Here is a 15,571-nt window from a genome sequence, read left to right on the forward strand (position 1 = left end):
TAAGGCAAAAGAAAACTTGGCTCACCAGTTATTCAACCTAAATAAAATCAGCTGTCTTTTCCATTTTCATACTGAAGTTGAAAAAAAAAGTCTGGCAGGCTTAAAAAATTCAAAGCTACTAGCTGAATACTAAATATGAATCAGTCTTCATTACTGATTTAGAGAATCAGAATACCAATCATTCTAATGTACAGAAACTTGACTAGAAAATTAAGAGAGAACACTGAATTCTTACTCTGGCACTGAAACCTTAGAGCAATCACACATTATTTCTGACTCATAGACTAAGGGGTTTCTTCTTAGATACAGGGGTGACTGTACCATATTAAACCCAACTGCCACCCTCCCACTTCCCATAACAAAGACACTAAATTTAACTGCTCTCAGTGAAACAAGAATATAAACAGACTAGTTACTGATGTACTTTTGTTATAGAAAGATGTTAAGGTATTTTCACAAACCTCTTCACAAGTAGGAACTCTGTTTTCATTGTCTCTAATTCTGTCCCAGAGTGGAGACTCTGGTTTCCATGCCAAATGATCCAAGATCTGTTCTTCAATCTGATTAAGGTGTTTAACCACCTCTCTACAAAGACCATCTTCTGCTCTAATGAATACTTCTATCACCTGAAATTTAAAAAAAAAAAAATGCCCTGCTTTAATAATTATTTTTGTCACCAAAAACTTGTTTATTAAGTGTGAAGCAAAATGGGTAAATTTTGTTTTTACATATTTATAGATACAGCAGATAATTCATCAAAAATTACAAATCTAAATAACAGTACTGTTTTGAAACAGCTGGTCTTCCTCTCACTGTCTTTATAAATAACTATTATTTAAAATTCATGTAGGAATTATAGAAAATCTTTCGTATAATGGCATATTTTAAACATTTTTCAAAGAAAAAAGATGCCTTTTCTATTAAAGCTGAAAAATATTACTCTTACATTTCACATTTCACATTTAAAAACTCTAGGGGCACCTGGCTGGCTCAGTTAGCAGAGCATCTGACTCTTACTCTCAGGATTGTGAGTTCAAGCCCCACATTGGGTGTAGAGATTACTTAAAAAAATAATAAATACATAAGTAAATAAATAAAACAAAAAGTCTAGACATTCAATCCGTGCCACTAAAAAAACTGATTTTTGACTACTGTATTAGAATTAAGATAAACCCATACACTAAAGTGATATCAAGACAAAAACAATTACCACCAAATCATTGCCATCGCTCTGCACTTCTATATAACATGTGAAAGAGAATTTTTTTCTCCTGAAAGACACTTTCAATGTTATTTCCATAAAATAAAAAAAGGTTGGGGCACCTGAGTGGCTCAGTCAGGTAAGCATCTGTCTCGATTTAAGCTCAGGTCTTGATCTCAGGGTCGTGAATTCAAGCCTGGTGTTGGGCTCCACGCTGGGTGTGGAGCCTACTTAATTCATTAAAATATAAAATTTAAAAAGGTTGTTATATAAGATTAGCTACTGATTTGTTTACTACTTTTTTTAAAGGCTTCCTAGCCAATAAAATGAAAGTATTCTAAAAGACTATAGCAGATAAAAGGAAGAATCAAATGAAGCTTTTACCCCAAATAGGTCTTTATACTATCTGAGAAGATAGTATATCTTCTCTATTTCTTCTCCCCAGAAAAAACTACTAAATATATTATTAAATATATTATTAAAAAGAGAAGAGATGTACTTAGGTAGCAAAATGAATTAGCCAGCTAACAACAGGAAGTTGGTTGCATCTACAGTTTCTTTATCAGTATCAGATTTTTAAAAATACCTTATAAAAATGATAAAGTGGCACATCAAATAGTTCAGTAATAAATGGAAAATTCCCAGGAGGCTTATAAGAAAAAGTGACGACCTCAAGGCAGCAGGCCAAAAGCGATCTATGGAATGCATCTTGTTCCAGAATGCCCTATAAAACAAAGTTATTAACATTTAGAAATATTAGCCTACTCTAACAAAGACATTTTCTACTTAGTAAAGTTAAATAAAAATATCAAAGGAAGTCTTATTTTCTGAGTTAGTGAGAAGTATGTGCTTACTTTCTTATAGAACTTTTCTTAGCGTAATAAGCCCATGTTTTAGCAAAACAAATATTACAACAATATAAAAGAACTTTCAAAAATCTTACATATTGTGAAATGTAGCTGATAAAAAATTATATCCCTAACAAAAATATACATACGCCCTGCTGCTTAGGGGAATAATAATGTGGAAAGAGGTTACAAAACAGTATTTACAGTTAGAGGCCACCATCAGAAAAAAAGACAGCTGGAAGGTAGGTGACTGGCTAGATGGTCATGCGCCACAAATGAACTTACTTCTCTCAGGAGACATAATCACATCCCCCCCTTTTTTTGGCTATTAATTTCTCAAATCTGTACATAAACATTTACTATTTTTCAATTAAAAAGTTACTTAGACACCAAAAACCTAGGCAACAGGAGAAAAAAACATAAATTGGGCTTCATCAAAATTAAAACCTTTTGTCTATCAAAGGACACTATCAATGAAGTAAAGACACAACCCACAGAATGGGAGAAAATGTTTGCAAATCATATATAAGGATAACTCCTACAACTTGACCAAAAAAAAAGGCAAACAATTATATACTGTTGATTATGAATAATATTTTGAATACTATTCAGCCGTAAAAAGGCATGAAATTCTGACATGCTAAAACACAGATGAACCTTGAATACACCAGGCCAAGTGAAATACGCGGGACACAAAAGAACAAATACTATATGATTATACCTAGAACAGGTTAATTTGTGGAGACAGAAAGTAGAGTAGAGATTACCAGGAGCTCAAAGGAAGTGAGAATGGAGAGTCATTGCTTAATGGGTACAAACTTTCAGTTGGGGATGATGAAAAAGTTCTAAACTTGGCTGGTGGTGAGGGTTGTACAACACCATGAATGTACTTAGTGCCACTGAATCGTACACTTAAAAATGCTTAAAATGGTAAGTTTTATGTTATGTATATTTTACTACAATAAAAAATTGTTTTAGTAAGTTTCTTGGGTGGGTATAAAGGTAGCCACTTATTATCAGCCATAAACTGCAACTGTTTTATATACCCTCCTGTATGTCTTTCAAAATTTAAAAATTTGTCTTAACAGCCTTTTAAATTCCTATACCCATAATTTCATGTATAAAAAAGAAATGTAAATAGTTACATGAAATTAGAACAATTATCGGTCAGTTTTATAATTTTCTCTAAAATGTTATTTTAAAAAGCAGTTTTTAAAAATCATTTTTATGTCATTAAAAGTAAACACTTATTTCAAAATCAATTTATATTTCTTGACTAGTAAAATCTAGAAAAAATAATTTTCTTAGTCAAAGAGCAATGGCTGAATATTTATGTTAAAGTCCTATCTAGTCAATACTCAACTTATTCTTGCTATACAAGGTTTGTTCAGGGAGTGTGCAGGTTAATAAGTCCATGCATTCTAAAAACTCAATTTACCTTAAGTCTGAATGTTTCAGTCTTTGACTATGGAGTCTTACTGCCCACAGAAGCCGTGAGTTCTAGTACACGGCCTGCCACACTGAGAAACACTAAGAGAGGGACCAGAGGTGAAGACAGGAGTTTGCTCAGCTGCCAATCTTAATCCCTCAAAGCTACGGTTTTATCTTTGGTTTAGTCCAGGGTTTTGTATGGGTAGGGCTAAAAGGAAACTACATTTTATTGTGCTGACCAATACACTGGTGGTTTACTCACAGATAAATCCATGTCTCCCAGTCTTTTCTGTTCCTGTTCAATAACAGATTCTAATACTTTATAGTAAAGCATCTCTGCAAAACGAAAATGTTTGCTGGCAATTTCTGCACAAATAAAAGACAAGAGTCACATGCAAAGAACATATGGTAGAAAGTGAGTCTACCCCATTCCCTGCCCACAAAAGAAAATTTAAAAACCAACCAATTACTTCATATATATGCACTTCCTACAGCTGCTACACCAATCATTCCTAAGATTTCTTAATTTTCTTCATGGTAGCCACAGTAACACTAACATTTTTCTAAAATTGTGAAATGAAATTTTTTAAAAAAGATTTTATTTATTTATTTGACAGCGAGAGAGAGATGGAGCACAAGCAGGGGGAGCGGCAGGCAGAGAGAAAGGGAGAAGCAGACTCCCCGCTGAGCAAGGAGCCTGATGTGGGACCGGGGCCGAAGGTAGACATTTAACCAACTGAGCCACCCAGGCGCCCCTGTAAAATGAAATTTTCACTTAAAAACTGTAATAGCATTCCATTAAGAGTCACACTTTTTTTTTTTTTGTAAGTTTGAACTGAGCAGCTCTATGCTGAGAGGTATATATAATTGGTTTACTATTCTACTCATACTTGGTTCTAATTCATGACATCAGACAACTTCTAGAACAGGTATGGGCATGAAACAGTTACATCTTCTGAACTTCTTCTTAATATTTTGAAGAACCACTATACTCCTAAATTTAATAATATCCAATCTACAAATGAAACTAAAGATTTTGCAAACAAAGTACCAGGCATCAGTCTACATTTTCTCTTATGGAGACAAGCCCAGAAACCACTTGGTTAACAGAAAAATTAGACATCCATATTGTAGCCCTCAATCTAAAGTCCTAAATCTATTCTTCATATTTCTGACTCACTTACCAAGAAAGGACTCTATGTGAACATCAAAGATGAGAACAAGACAGTATTAAGCCTTACCTTTAGAATTACTGAAATCCTCATCTGGCTGGCAATGCTGAGAATATATTTCATACATTTCTTTCAATCTGTTGGCAATGGCCTGTGTTGGATCTCTGGAACATGTCCTAAAAAAAAAAAAAAAAAAAAAAAAAGGTAAGAAATTATCCAACTTAAAGTTCTAACCCAGTTACAAAGTAATAAACTATTTACAACTCTGTAATTTTACTAACCTGTAAATATAAAATACTTTGAACAAAAACTGCACACTTCCCAAATTATTCTAGGGAATCCCATACCTCCTTATCAAAAGTGTTGGTATAACCATTTTGAGTGAAAAAAATATTTCTTGCGTGGAGCTGTACCTTTACTGCAGTTAAGTTTAGCCTTCTTGACTGGCCCCCACCTACCCTACACATCTGCAATCACTGGTAACAAACAAATTTGCCTTCAACTGTTTCCTCAGAGGGCAATACAACTCCCATTAGGAACTCCTGGAAGAAAACAGAATGAGGAGGTATATAAACTATACTACAGACTCATATAAACCATTACTGGCATTCTACATTTTTTCCTCCAAAATGAGGTTTATTTCATTTTTTTTTTAAACCAGAAAGGCAATATATGTTAGATGCAGAAGCATTATACAGATTATCATCACGTAGGCCTTTGTAACGTTTTCTTTTTTTTTTTTTAAGGGATTAACACACCCTTTTAACTTGTTTTTAAGTATTTTTAAGGTTTAAAATTCCTAGTAGGAATTCCTGGTAGGAAAACATTATGTGAATGAATACCCAATAGCAAACCACTACAAAATGTTTGGGTTACACATGGGGCCGAGGGGTAGGGATTCTCTTCACAGCAGCCCAGCTTTTTCTCCATGAGGTCAGAGGTACACTGTATTAATTACTGCAACATCCATTAGGTGATCTAAGTTGTTTTTCCTTCAGCAAGGGTCTTATTTGTCTGAAGGGCATTATGCTTGACCTCCAAATTTGACAATTTACTGATGAGATTCATAACTTTTGGGTTGCTCAGCTATTTGACACATTTACTGGGTTCTGGGCCACATTCCAGAAGGCCACCCATAACTTCTGGATCCTGCATGGCTGCAAGAACCTTTGGTCACTAAGAATTTCATTGAGCCCAGGGGCATCCCTTCCATTCCAGGCTTGCCCTCTGCCATTCCACGCATTCCCACAGGAAAGCCACCCAGAAAAGAGCTAGTCTGGGCTTCTGATCGTCATCTGGCTTCTTCCTCCCTCTGGGCTCCCTCATGTTCTTCCCAAACCTTCTTAACACTTTCTATTCTGTCTTGTCTTTCACTCTTCTTTTTTACTCATACTTTCTTGATGTTCAGCAATTTTCTGGGCAGTTGGTTGAACTTCTTTCAGCATGTGCTAGCATCTTCATCATAATCCAGTTTACAAGCAAGGGCAAGATTATGTGCTGCTTCTTCCCAGTGGCCCAGAAGTCTGTGTGCTTTCCCTCGCCACTTGTAAGGCTGAGTTGAATCGGGATTTCTTTTTTTTTTTTTAATTTTTTATTGTTATGTTAATCACCATATATTACATCATTTGTTTTTGATGTAGTGTTCCATGATTCATTGTTTGTGAATAACACCCAGTGCTCCATGCAGAATGTGCCCTCTTTAATACCCATCACCAGGCTAACCCATCCCCTACCCTCCTCCCCTCTAGAACCCTCAGTTTGTTTTTCAGAGTCCATCATCTCTCATGGTTCGTCTCCCCCTCTGACTTACTTCGGGATTTATTTCAATAGCTCTGTCACAGTCTTGGATGGCAGCATTTGGCTTCTGTAATTCGATGAAGACACCGGCTCTCTTGACATACAGAATGGCCAAGCAAGGATTCAGCTTGATGGCATCTGTGAACAAGTCAATGGCTTTCTGTAGTTCACTATCATTTAGGGCATCAATGGCAGCCACTTTTTTATCATTTGCCTGATCCATCATTTCCCCAGTCACCTCTACACTGTCATCTCCCATTTCTTCAGGGGCGTCAGTATCTGGTTCAATCACACCTTCACTGTCAATTTCTAGATCACTTTCCTTACTTGATGGTTCATTTGTCTTTATGTTTTCCTCTGCCTTCTTCTGTTTTTTCTTTCTTGATATTTTCTTCTGATTTAGTTTTATGAGTAGCAGGTAGTATTTTACCCTCCATGCTCTCCATCCACTCCTTCAGGAAGTGCATTTCCTCAGTGTGCAGAATGCTCGGATCCTGCTTACACATTTTCACAAAGGCCTGAAGCTCGCTCACTTTGTGGGGGTCCATGGTCCAGAGGTCATGGGAAGTGGTGGGCATAGCAGAGGTTGCGGCCCTGTCCAATTCCAGGTGCAGATGCTAGCTCAGCATGACTGTGTTGAAGCAACTATGTTTTTATCTTGATCATAGATATACATATTCATTGTAAAAGCTTAGCAAGTTTAGAAAATTATAAAGAAAATAAAAATCAGTTATAATCCGGCTAGAGCTAGCTACTGAATATCATATACAAGCAGAATTTTATTTAAGAACACACACAGGTGCCTTTCAGAAAATAGGACTCTTTGGTTTTACCTAATATTTACTGGTAATATTTAACCCCACTAATGGTGTTTAAGATTAAAGAAGCTGCTACACCTGGTTAGAGATTCTAAAGGGATCTGTAAGATATAAAGACTAAGTCAGTCTTCTAAAATGTATTTATAAAATGCTTCTCTATTCTATGTAAACAAGGTCTGAGAAACACGACTTAGGAAGAGGCCATACAGACATAGCCTACTGGATATTAATCACAAGTTTATAAATAAAGCAGACTTCATGGTTTAATAAGTCCAGCTGTGAATAAGAAATTACTAAAGTATGTATACTGGGCCTTCTTACACTATACCACCAGAAACAAAATGGGCTCCTATAGGGTCTGTGTCATCAAATCCTATACTTTTTAGAACTAGGAGGGGCCCTGGAGGTAATTCTTTGAAATAAATTTGCAAAAACTATGCACAAGTCATGAGATTCAGTTTATTATGCTTTTCACTAAAGCTCAAGGATATTCCCACCAGTCTTAGGCAGATCAAAGGACTGAAGGCAGTTAACTTCATTTTCAGGGTAAGGGTATTCTCTAGAGCTTACAGAAGTTACAGTGGTTTGACATTAGTTATGAATATTAAGTGTTTATCTTTCCAAATCTGACCCACCCCTCAGAAATTTGCTCAGGTCCAATCCTCTTCATGGAGTCCTTTGACAACTCCCATCTTTATTGATCCCTCTTTCCCTGAAATCTTAAGATAGAACAGTTGGTAACAGTTTGGTGCTTTAATCTACAGTGTATAGTGTTGTTAGTTACTGTCTCCCATACTACATAAAAGAAATCTGAGTGCTATAGGACTGAATATTTGTGCTCCCCCTCCAGCTTCTCATGTTGAAACCTAATCCCCCAATGTGATGGTCTTTGGCAGTGGGGCCTTTGGGAGTGATTAGGTCATGACAGTGGAGCCCTCATGAATGGGATTAGTGCGCTTATAAAAGAGGCCCTAGAGAGTTCCCGTGCCTCCTCACACCATGTGAGGTCAGCAAAAAGACCAGGAAGCAGTTCTCACCAGACACTGCATCTTGGCACCTTGATACTGTTGTTTGTAAGTCACCCAGTCTATGGTCTTCTGTGATAACAGCTGGAACACACTAAGATACTGAGGAAAAATGATCACCTTCTATTCATACGTCCCATATTACTTATGCCCTCCACAGACTAACAGCAGGGTCTGAGCATGCAACTGGTATACGATTAATAATGAGTGAATTAAGGCACTAAAAGTTAAAAAATTAAAATAGAAAATGGTCAACAATCAAATCTTAGAAGGCAAGAAGGGCTCAAACTAACCTCAGGATCTGTTCCAGTTTCTCACTTGGTGCATTCCTGAGGCCTGTTAGTATGGCGTGAAGACGGCTCAAGCTGTGTGCTGCCGTAGACACTGGGGTCACACAAGGGCTGTTATCCTTCATGTACCTCACACCGGTAAGTGGTGTGGAGATTCTAAGTGCTTTAGACTAAATTGGGGGGGGGAGGGCAGAGAGAACATTATTTTAGGTCAGAATGACTTTAATTACTTCACAAATGAGAATTTAAACCAATCAGACTTTATCAATAAATTTTAATGATTCAAATATCACTATTCTTGGAATTTAAACATAAGAACGCCACTAGGAGCTACCACCCTCCATATGAAGATGTGTGAAAGGACAATTTGTATTTTAGCCAACTAGGAAGTTTGTCTATTAAAAGTTAAACCTTTAAGGAGCTCCTGAGTGGCTCAGTCAGTTAAGCGTCTGCCTTCATTCGGCTCAGGTCATGATCCCAGGGTCCTGGGGATCAAGCCCCACATGGGGCTCCCTGCTCAGCGGGGAATCTGCTTCTCCCTCTGCCTCTGCCTCTCCCCCTGTACTTCTCACTCACTAATAAATAAATAAAATCTTAAAAAAAAAAAAAAGTTAAACCTTTAAGATAAGGCATAGTTCCCTAGTATCCCTACTTCAAACCTAAGCCAAAAGGCACAAATAAGCAATAAACTATTAAGAATATCCCTGAGAAACAGAATTTCACAGCTCCCATCTATTACTTTTTTCTGACTACTCACAGATTGACAAAAGAAAGCGGTGAATTAAACCTGGCCCAGATGAATTCCATGATTTAACAAAAGCCCATCTAAATCAACAAATTTGCTTCAGAGAGATGGGACACAGCAACACTCCTGGACAAAAAAACAGCCTGACACAGAACAAACAGCTTTCTTCAGCCTTCCCGCCCCTCCTTTACCTTTCGTTACAGGAATCTATCTCTCTTTCCCCCCTAAAGGAGACGGACCTTCAGGGAAGTACATTTAAGTCAACATTCTTGCATATAAATATGAAAAATATATGACTTCATGTCTGAGAATTTAAGCATGAATACATATGCTAGTGAAACATCCTTTCTATTTTTTTCTAATAAACTCTGAAAGGCTAAGATAGCTTAAGAGTGTTTTTCAATATTCAGGAAAAACTATGTTTCCCTATGTAGTAAGTATATTTATTCTAGAAGTACTTGTAAAAACACCTAGCAAAATCTTCACCCAGCAAAACAACTACTCAAGTTTAATGCGATATAGATAAGCACAGAAGATCACCATACACATCGAAATCTATATGCTTCCTCTGTGACTTAAACAGGATAGTGCCAAGACTTCCACTTGGTTTCAAAGAAATTAATTCTATAATTTTTTTAGATTGGTAAGATGACCTGGGTAGGTTAAGGACATTCAGAAGGCTCCTCCCTGCTCTACCCAGCTTTTCCTGGAGCCAGCTTCCTTCCTGTACGCGGACCAGTGCTGCGCTGGGAGGGGACAGCTTGCACACACACAGGAAAGCAAGAACAGCCAGCTGCGTCTCACACCACCCACAGGGAGCAGTGCTTCTGCAGAGGGAACAAGGCAGGACTCCCACCAACAGCCTTGTGCCCACAGTCCTCCAGGTCAGCATGCAGTTTCTTGGTAGTACTGTTCAGTTCTTGGCTTAAGGCTTCCCGTGCATTCTGATCAAGGAGCCTTTCTTTGACTCAGGTATAAATATTGAGATTTTTAAATATCAGGACATTCCTCCTCCAAGTAAAGACTTCTAAGTTTTTGCAGTGCCCCAGAGCTTTGCATAACAAACGATTCTTTCTCTTTTCCTATCTTTGTATCTAATTGACTTACTGTCAGACAAACAATCCTTTCTACCTACCCACTTACCTTAAGACAGTGACAAATACTAAGAGGAACACTAATTGCAGAGTAAGAGGGAAAGGAAGTGCTGAAGGCTGGGGAGGAAGTTGGTGGTTAGTATTCTGTACAGTGGTCAGTCTATCAGAGACCTGAATGAAGTGAGGAAGTCAACCACATGAATAGCTCGAAGAAACATGTTCTAGGCAGAGGAAACAGTAAGAGCGCAGGCTTTGAGTTGGGGTATGCTCAGCGTATCTGAGGACCTTAGAGGCCTTCGTAAGGACTTCAGCTTTCACACCATTTATGCAACTGGAGTCATCACTGTCTTCTTTCTCTCACACCCTGGATCCAAGCCCTCAGGCAGTCCTGTGGGTGCCATCTCCACAATACGGCCCCAGTACAACCACTGCTCTGGTCCAAACCACCGTGAGCTATCACCAGAACTACCTCAACAGCCTCTTAATTCCCTTCTTCCACCTTGCCCCCTGAAGCACCTCCTCATGAGACCTTTAAAAATGTCAATCAGGCTGATCCAGTCACTGTTTTCCATAACAGTGGAAAACTGTTTCACACATCTTCACATGGACGGTGGTAGCTCCTAATGGCTTTCCTCCCAATCAGAGGAAAGGCAAAAATTCTTACTACAGCTGCCAACGCCCGATATGGAACTCCTGACCCTCATGTCCGCCCGCCCCTCACTCTTTAATCACTCTTTCACTCACTCACTCACTCTATTCCTACCACACAGCATTCCCGCGATTCCTCCAAAAAGCCAACCATGCTCCCGCAGCAAGGCTTGGCCCATGCTGTTCTCTGGGCTTGCAGAACACATTTCTCAGCTCTTCACATGACTCGCTTCCTCACTTACTTCGGATCTCTGTTGGTGTTACCTCCTCAGAGATGCCTTTCCCCACAGCCCTGTGTCTAGCAGCCCAAGGCCCACCCTTTCTCCCTCCTCCCCAGTACTCTGTACTACTACTCTGTTTTACTTTTCTTCATATATCATCATCTGATGTCCTGTATATTTACTTGTTTGGTTATCTACCTCTCCACATTAGAATATAAAACAGGATATTCATGGCTGTTTTGTCCACTGATGTATCCCCAGTGTCCAGGACACTATCTGGCATAAATACCTTTAGAGTATTTGTTGAATGAATAAGCAAACCAGTCTTAAGTTTGATCTTACAGGTGAATTACCCCTTGGAATTATCCACACTGCCTCTGAAGGCACTTGTCAAAAGCTGTATATTTTCTTTGAACATCACAACAGAATTGGGAAACTCTTAGTCTCCATCACCCTAAGTGTATGCAAGAAATAACACCATGATCCTGAAACTCAGTTTAACAGAATTTTCCTAAAGACTACAGATTCTCGGGCGCCTGGGTGGCTCAGATGGTTAAGCATCTGCCTTCGGCTCAGGTCATGATCCCAGGACCGCATCGGGCTCCCTGCTCCTTGGGAGCCTGCTTCTCCCTCTGCCCCTCTCTCTCTTTCTCTCTCTCTCGCTCTCTCTCTCTCATGAATAAATAAATAAAATCTTAAAAAAAAAAAAAAAAGACTACATTTTCTCAGTTTCTCTAGTGTCTAGATGAAGGCACCCTTCAGGTCAACTGACATTTTCTGTGTCTACCATGTTCAATAAATAAAAACTGCATATTACTGGCCCATTTTTTCAAAACCAACAGCTATCAGCATGATACATTCATTTAAATTTATATTAAATGCTCTCTCAGATCTACCCCAAAACTTTGAAAGCTGATGTTAACAAAAATTAAATCAGTAAACACAGACAACTTTTTCAGTTAAGTATGACAAGCATTTTCTTTTTCATACTGGAAGAAGTACAACATGTGCGCGCGCGCACACACACACAATTACCCATGTAAAATGGAACATCTGACACGTCTGCTCCTGCACTTCGGCTCTCCTGGCCCCAGCCAGCTCACCTTGTCGAAGTGCTGCTGCAAGATGTTTTTCATCTGCACCCTTTCAGCAGTCTCTGTTCCTGAACCAGAATTCAGACACCTGGAGAGAGTCCCAATTTCCTCTTCAGCATCTTCTCCAAGAAATATCCTTTCATCTAAATTCCCAACAGATAAAACATACTCCTCATAGGCCTTATTGATGGCTTTACTAGAGGGCGGGAAAGAAAGCAAAATAAACAACATATACACTCACAGAACTGCCATTTCAATTCATGTTTTAGGCCATTTAGTTATTTCATTTTTTTAATTTACTAAAAAGTTCTAATAATTTTGTGCAAGCTAAACTGCAGACCACTGCTAATTATAAAAACCGAGGTGTATGAAACACAAGCTTGCTACAGTAAGCCACTCCACCGTACAGTAGGTGTATTTTGCGGACAGTGTTTCAGGGTGGGTGCCCTGTACCAGCCTGCCTGGCAGGTGCAGCTTCTAGTGACATGCTGAGTTATCTTTCCTAGCTGCTCTAGGCATCTGTGAAGACCTCACTACTTCCACATCATCGTTTTTAACCTATATAGTTCCAAAAGAATTTCTTAACTATTAAAGCTTTCAAGAACAGCCACACAATTTGCAATAAATTTAAAACCATGTGCTTAGAGTAACAGTCGATGGAATTTTTCACTGCTTTCCTATGTTCTCCCACAAAACATATTCTGTATTTCCAGGGTACAAACAATAAAAACAGTAAACTCTGAGGTTTTCTAAGTATGCAATTTAAAATATTAAAACAGTCTGATAACAGAAGTACTCACAAACTCTCTCCAAAATTCCCCGGCTCTAAAAACCCTGTAAGATTTTCTTCTTTTCCCTTAAGGAGCTATGATGAAAGAAAAGATCCTTAAGTCAGCATATTAAAACAAATCTTTACCCAGAAAATATTTTCACATTACTTCTTTACTACTTACAAACCTTTTTTTCATAAAGTTTCCTAATATAGGGTTTCCAGAAATGTTCTTTTATTCCCTTTGCTTCCAAAACTAGGCCATCATGTAAGGAACAGAGTTTCTCAATGACACAAGGTGGGTCGGAGGAAGGTTTAGAATCCTTAGCATGAAAATCTTCAGACAGGCCTACAATGAGTAAAATCACAGAAGAGAGAGGTCAGGTAATATTCAATAAGTCAAATCGTAATAAATGAAAAAGTCTAATCAGCACGTGAGTTAGCATATAAGTATACAGGAAACAGTATATAAGGGCCTAATTTGACTCTAAATTTACCTCAAAAATAGCAAATAGACAAAAGAAAACTTAGGCAGTAATCTCTTCAACATCATCCTTGGCAACATATTTATGGATATGTCTCCTCAGGCAAGGGAAACAAAAACAAAAATCAACTATTGAGACAACACCAAAATAAAAGCTTCTGCGCAGCAAAGGAAACCATCAACAAAACAAAAAGGCAACCTAGTGAATGGGAGAAGAAATCTGCAAATGATTTATCCAGTAAGGGGTTAATATCCAAAATATATAAAGAAGTCATACAACTCAACACCAAAAAACCAAACAATCCGATTCAAAAATGGGCAGAGGACCTCAATAAACATTTTTCAAAAGAAGAGATCCAGACGGCTAACAGACACATGAAAAGATGCTCAGTATCACTCATCATCAGGGAAATGCAAATCAAAACCACAATGAGATACCACCTGTGTCACACCAGTCAGAATGGCTAGTATCAAAAAGGCAAGAAATAACAAGCATTGGCAAGGATGTGCTGGTCTGTGGCGAGCCTCAGAAACCAGTCTCTGTTCTGTAGGATGGCGTTCGTAAAGTTGTCAAGAATAAGGCTTGCATCAGGAGATACCAGGTGAAATTTAGAAGGTGAGAGGGTAAGACTGATAACTATGTTCAGAAATGCTTGGTAATTCAGATTAAAAATACAGGATGATGGTCCACGTAACCAACAGAGAGATCATTTGTCAGACTGCTCATGCCCATATAGAAGGAGATATGATTGTGTGTGCAGCTCACGCTCATGAACTCACAAAGTATGGTGTGAAGGCTAGCCTGACAAATTATGCTGCAGCATATTGTATGGACCTGCTGCTGGTCTGTAGGCTCCTCAACAGGTTTGGCAGGGACAAGATCTGTGAAGGCCAAGTGGAAATGATTAGAGATGAATGCAATGTGGAAAGCACTGGTGATCAACCTGGTGCCTTCACCTGCTATTTGGATGCAGGGCTGGCCAGAACTACTACTGGACATAAAGTTTTGGGGGCCCTCAAGGGAGCTATGGATGGAGGCTTGTCTGTCACTCACAGTACCAAACAATTCCTTGGTTATGATTTGGAAAGCAAGGAAGTCAATGCAGAAGAAGATCGGAAGCATGTCATGGGTCAGAACGTTGCAGATTATATGTGTTACCTAATGGAAGAAGATGAAGATGCTTACAAGGAACAATTCTGTCAATACATAAAGAACAAAGTATCTCTAGACATGGTGAAGGAGATGTATAAGAAAGCTCTCGCTACTACCTGAGAGAATCCAGTCTATGAGAAGAAGCCTAAGACAGAAGTTAAAAAGAAGAGGTGGAACCATCCCAAAAAATGGTCTCTTACCCAGAAGAAAGATTAGGGAGCTCAGAAGAAGGCAAGCTTCCTTAGAGCTCAGGAACAGGCTGCTGAAAGCTAATAAACCAAACCACAAGTCCTATGAAGATTTTTCAGATAAAGACAATAAAAAAACTTATTCACCAAGCCGCTGACATACATACATACATACATACATACATACATACATACATACATAAATAAATAAATAAAAATAAGCAGTCATGGAGACAAAAAGTACAACATAAAGAATATAGTCAGTAATATCGTAATAACATTGTATGGTGATAGACGGTGACTACAGTTACCATGGTGAGTGCTGGGTGATGTATAGAATTGCTGAATCACTATAGTGTACACTTGAAACTAATATGACATTGTATGTTAATTATACTTAAACAAAAATAAATATAAATAGAAGTAAAGTGTATCACTACTCAAAAGATTTTAGTTATTCAATTATTTATCTGGAGACACTTAAAAAAAGCAATTTTAGTATATTGTAAGATCTAAAAAACATAAAAATAAAATATAACTTTGCAAATAAGTCTGACATTCAAATAAAAATATGACTTTGAAAAACATTACTA

At 38.1% G+C, this 15,571-nt stretch overlaps 1 protein-coding gene and 1 pseudogene across 4 annotated transcripts in view; one reads left to right on the plus strand and one right to left on the minus strand.

Annotated features, from left to right (window-relative positions):
- Positions 1-15,571, minus strand: part of RBL2 (RB transcriptional corepressor like 2) — a 49,350-nt gene that overhangs the window by 19,831 nt on the left and 13,948 nt on the right. For all 4 annotated transcript variants that reach the window (XM_073884367.1, XM_025852323.2, XM_025852324.2 and 1 more), the window contains 8 exons: positions 13,342-13,502; positions 13,185-13,249; positions 12,394-12,580; positions 8,586-8,752; positions 4,722-4,828; positions 3,743-3,846; positions 1,788-1,925; positions 462-626 (listed from right to left, as the gene is read on the minus strand). In XM_073884367.1, the coding sequence (XP_073740468.1) occupies positions 462-626; positions 1,788-1,925; positions 3,743-3,846; positions 4,722-4,828; positions 8,586-8,752; positions 12,394-12,580; positions 13,185-13,249; positions 13,342-13,502 (1,094 nt within the window). The remainder of the gene's footprint in view (positions 1-461; positions 627-1,787; positions 1,926-3,742; positions 3,847-4,721; positions 4,829-8,585; positions 8,753-12,393; positions 12,581-13,184; positions 13,250-13,341; positions 13,503-15,571) is intronic.
- LOC141371093 (large ribosomal subunit protein uL18-like) lies at positions 13,567-15,063 on the plus strand (annotated as a pseudogene).

The sequence above is a fragment of the Callorhinus ursinus genome, unplaced genomic scaffold, assembly GCF_003265705.2.
Source record: "Callorhinus ursinus isolate GAN/ISIS: 27379988/994484 unplaced genomic scaffold, GSC_fseal_2.0 scaffold56, whole genome shotgun sequence".
NCBI classification, from domain to species: Eukaryota; Metazoa; Chordata; class Mammalia; order Carnivora; family Otariidae; genus Callorhinus; species Callorhinus ursinus.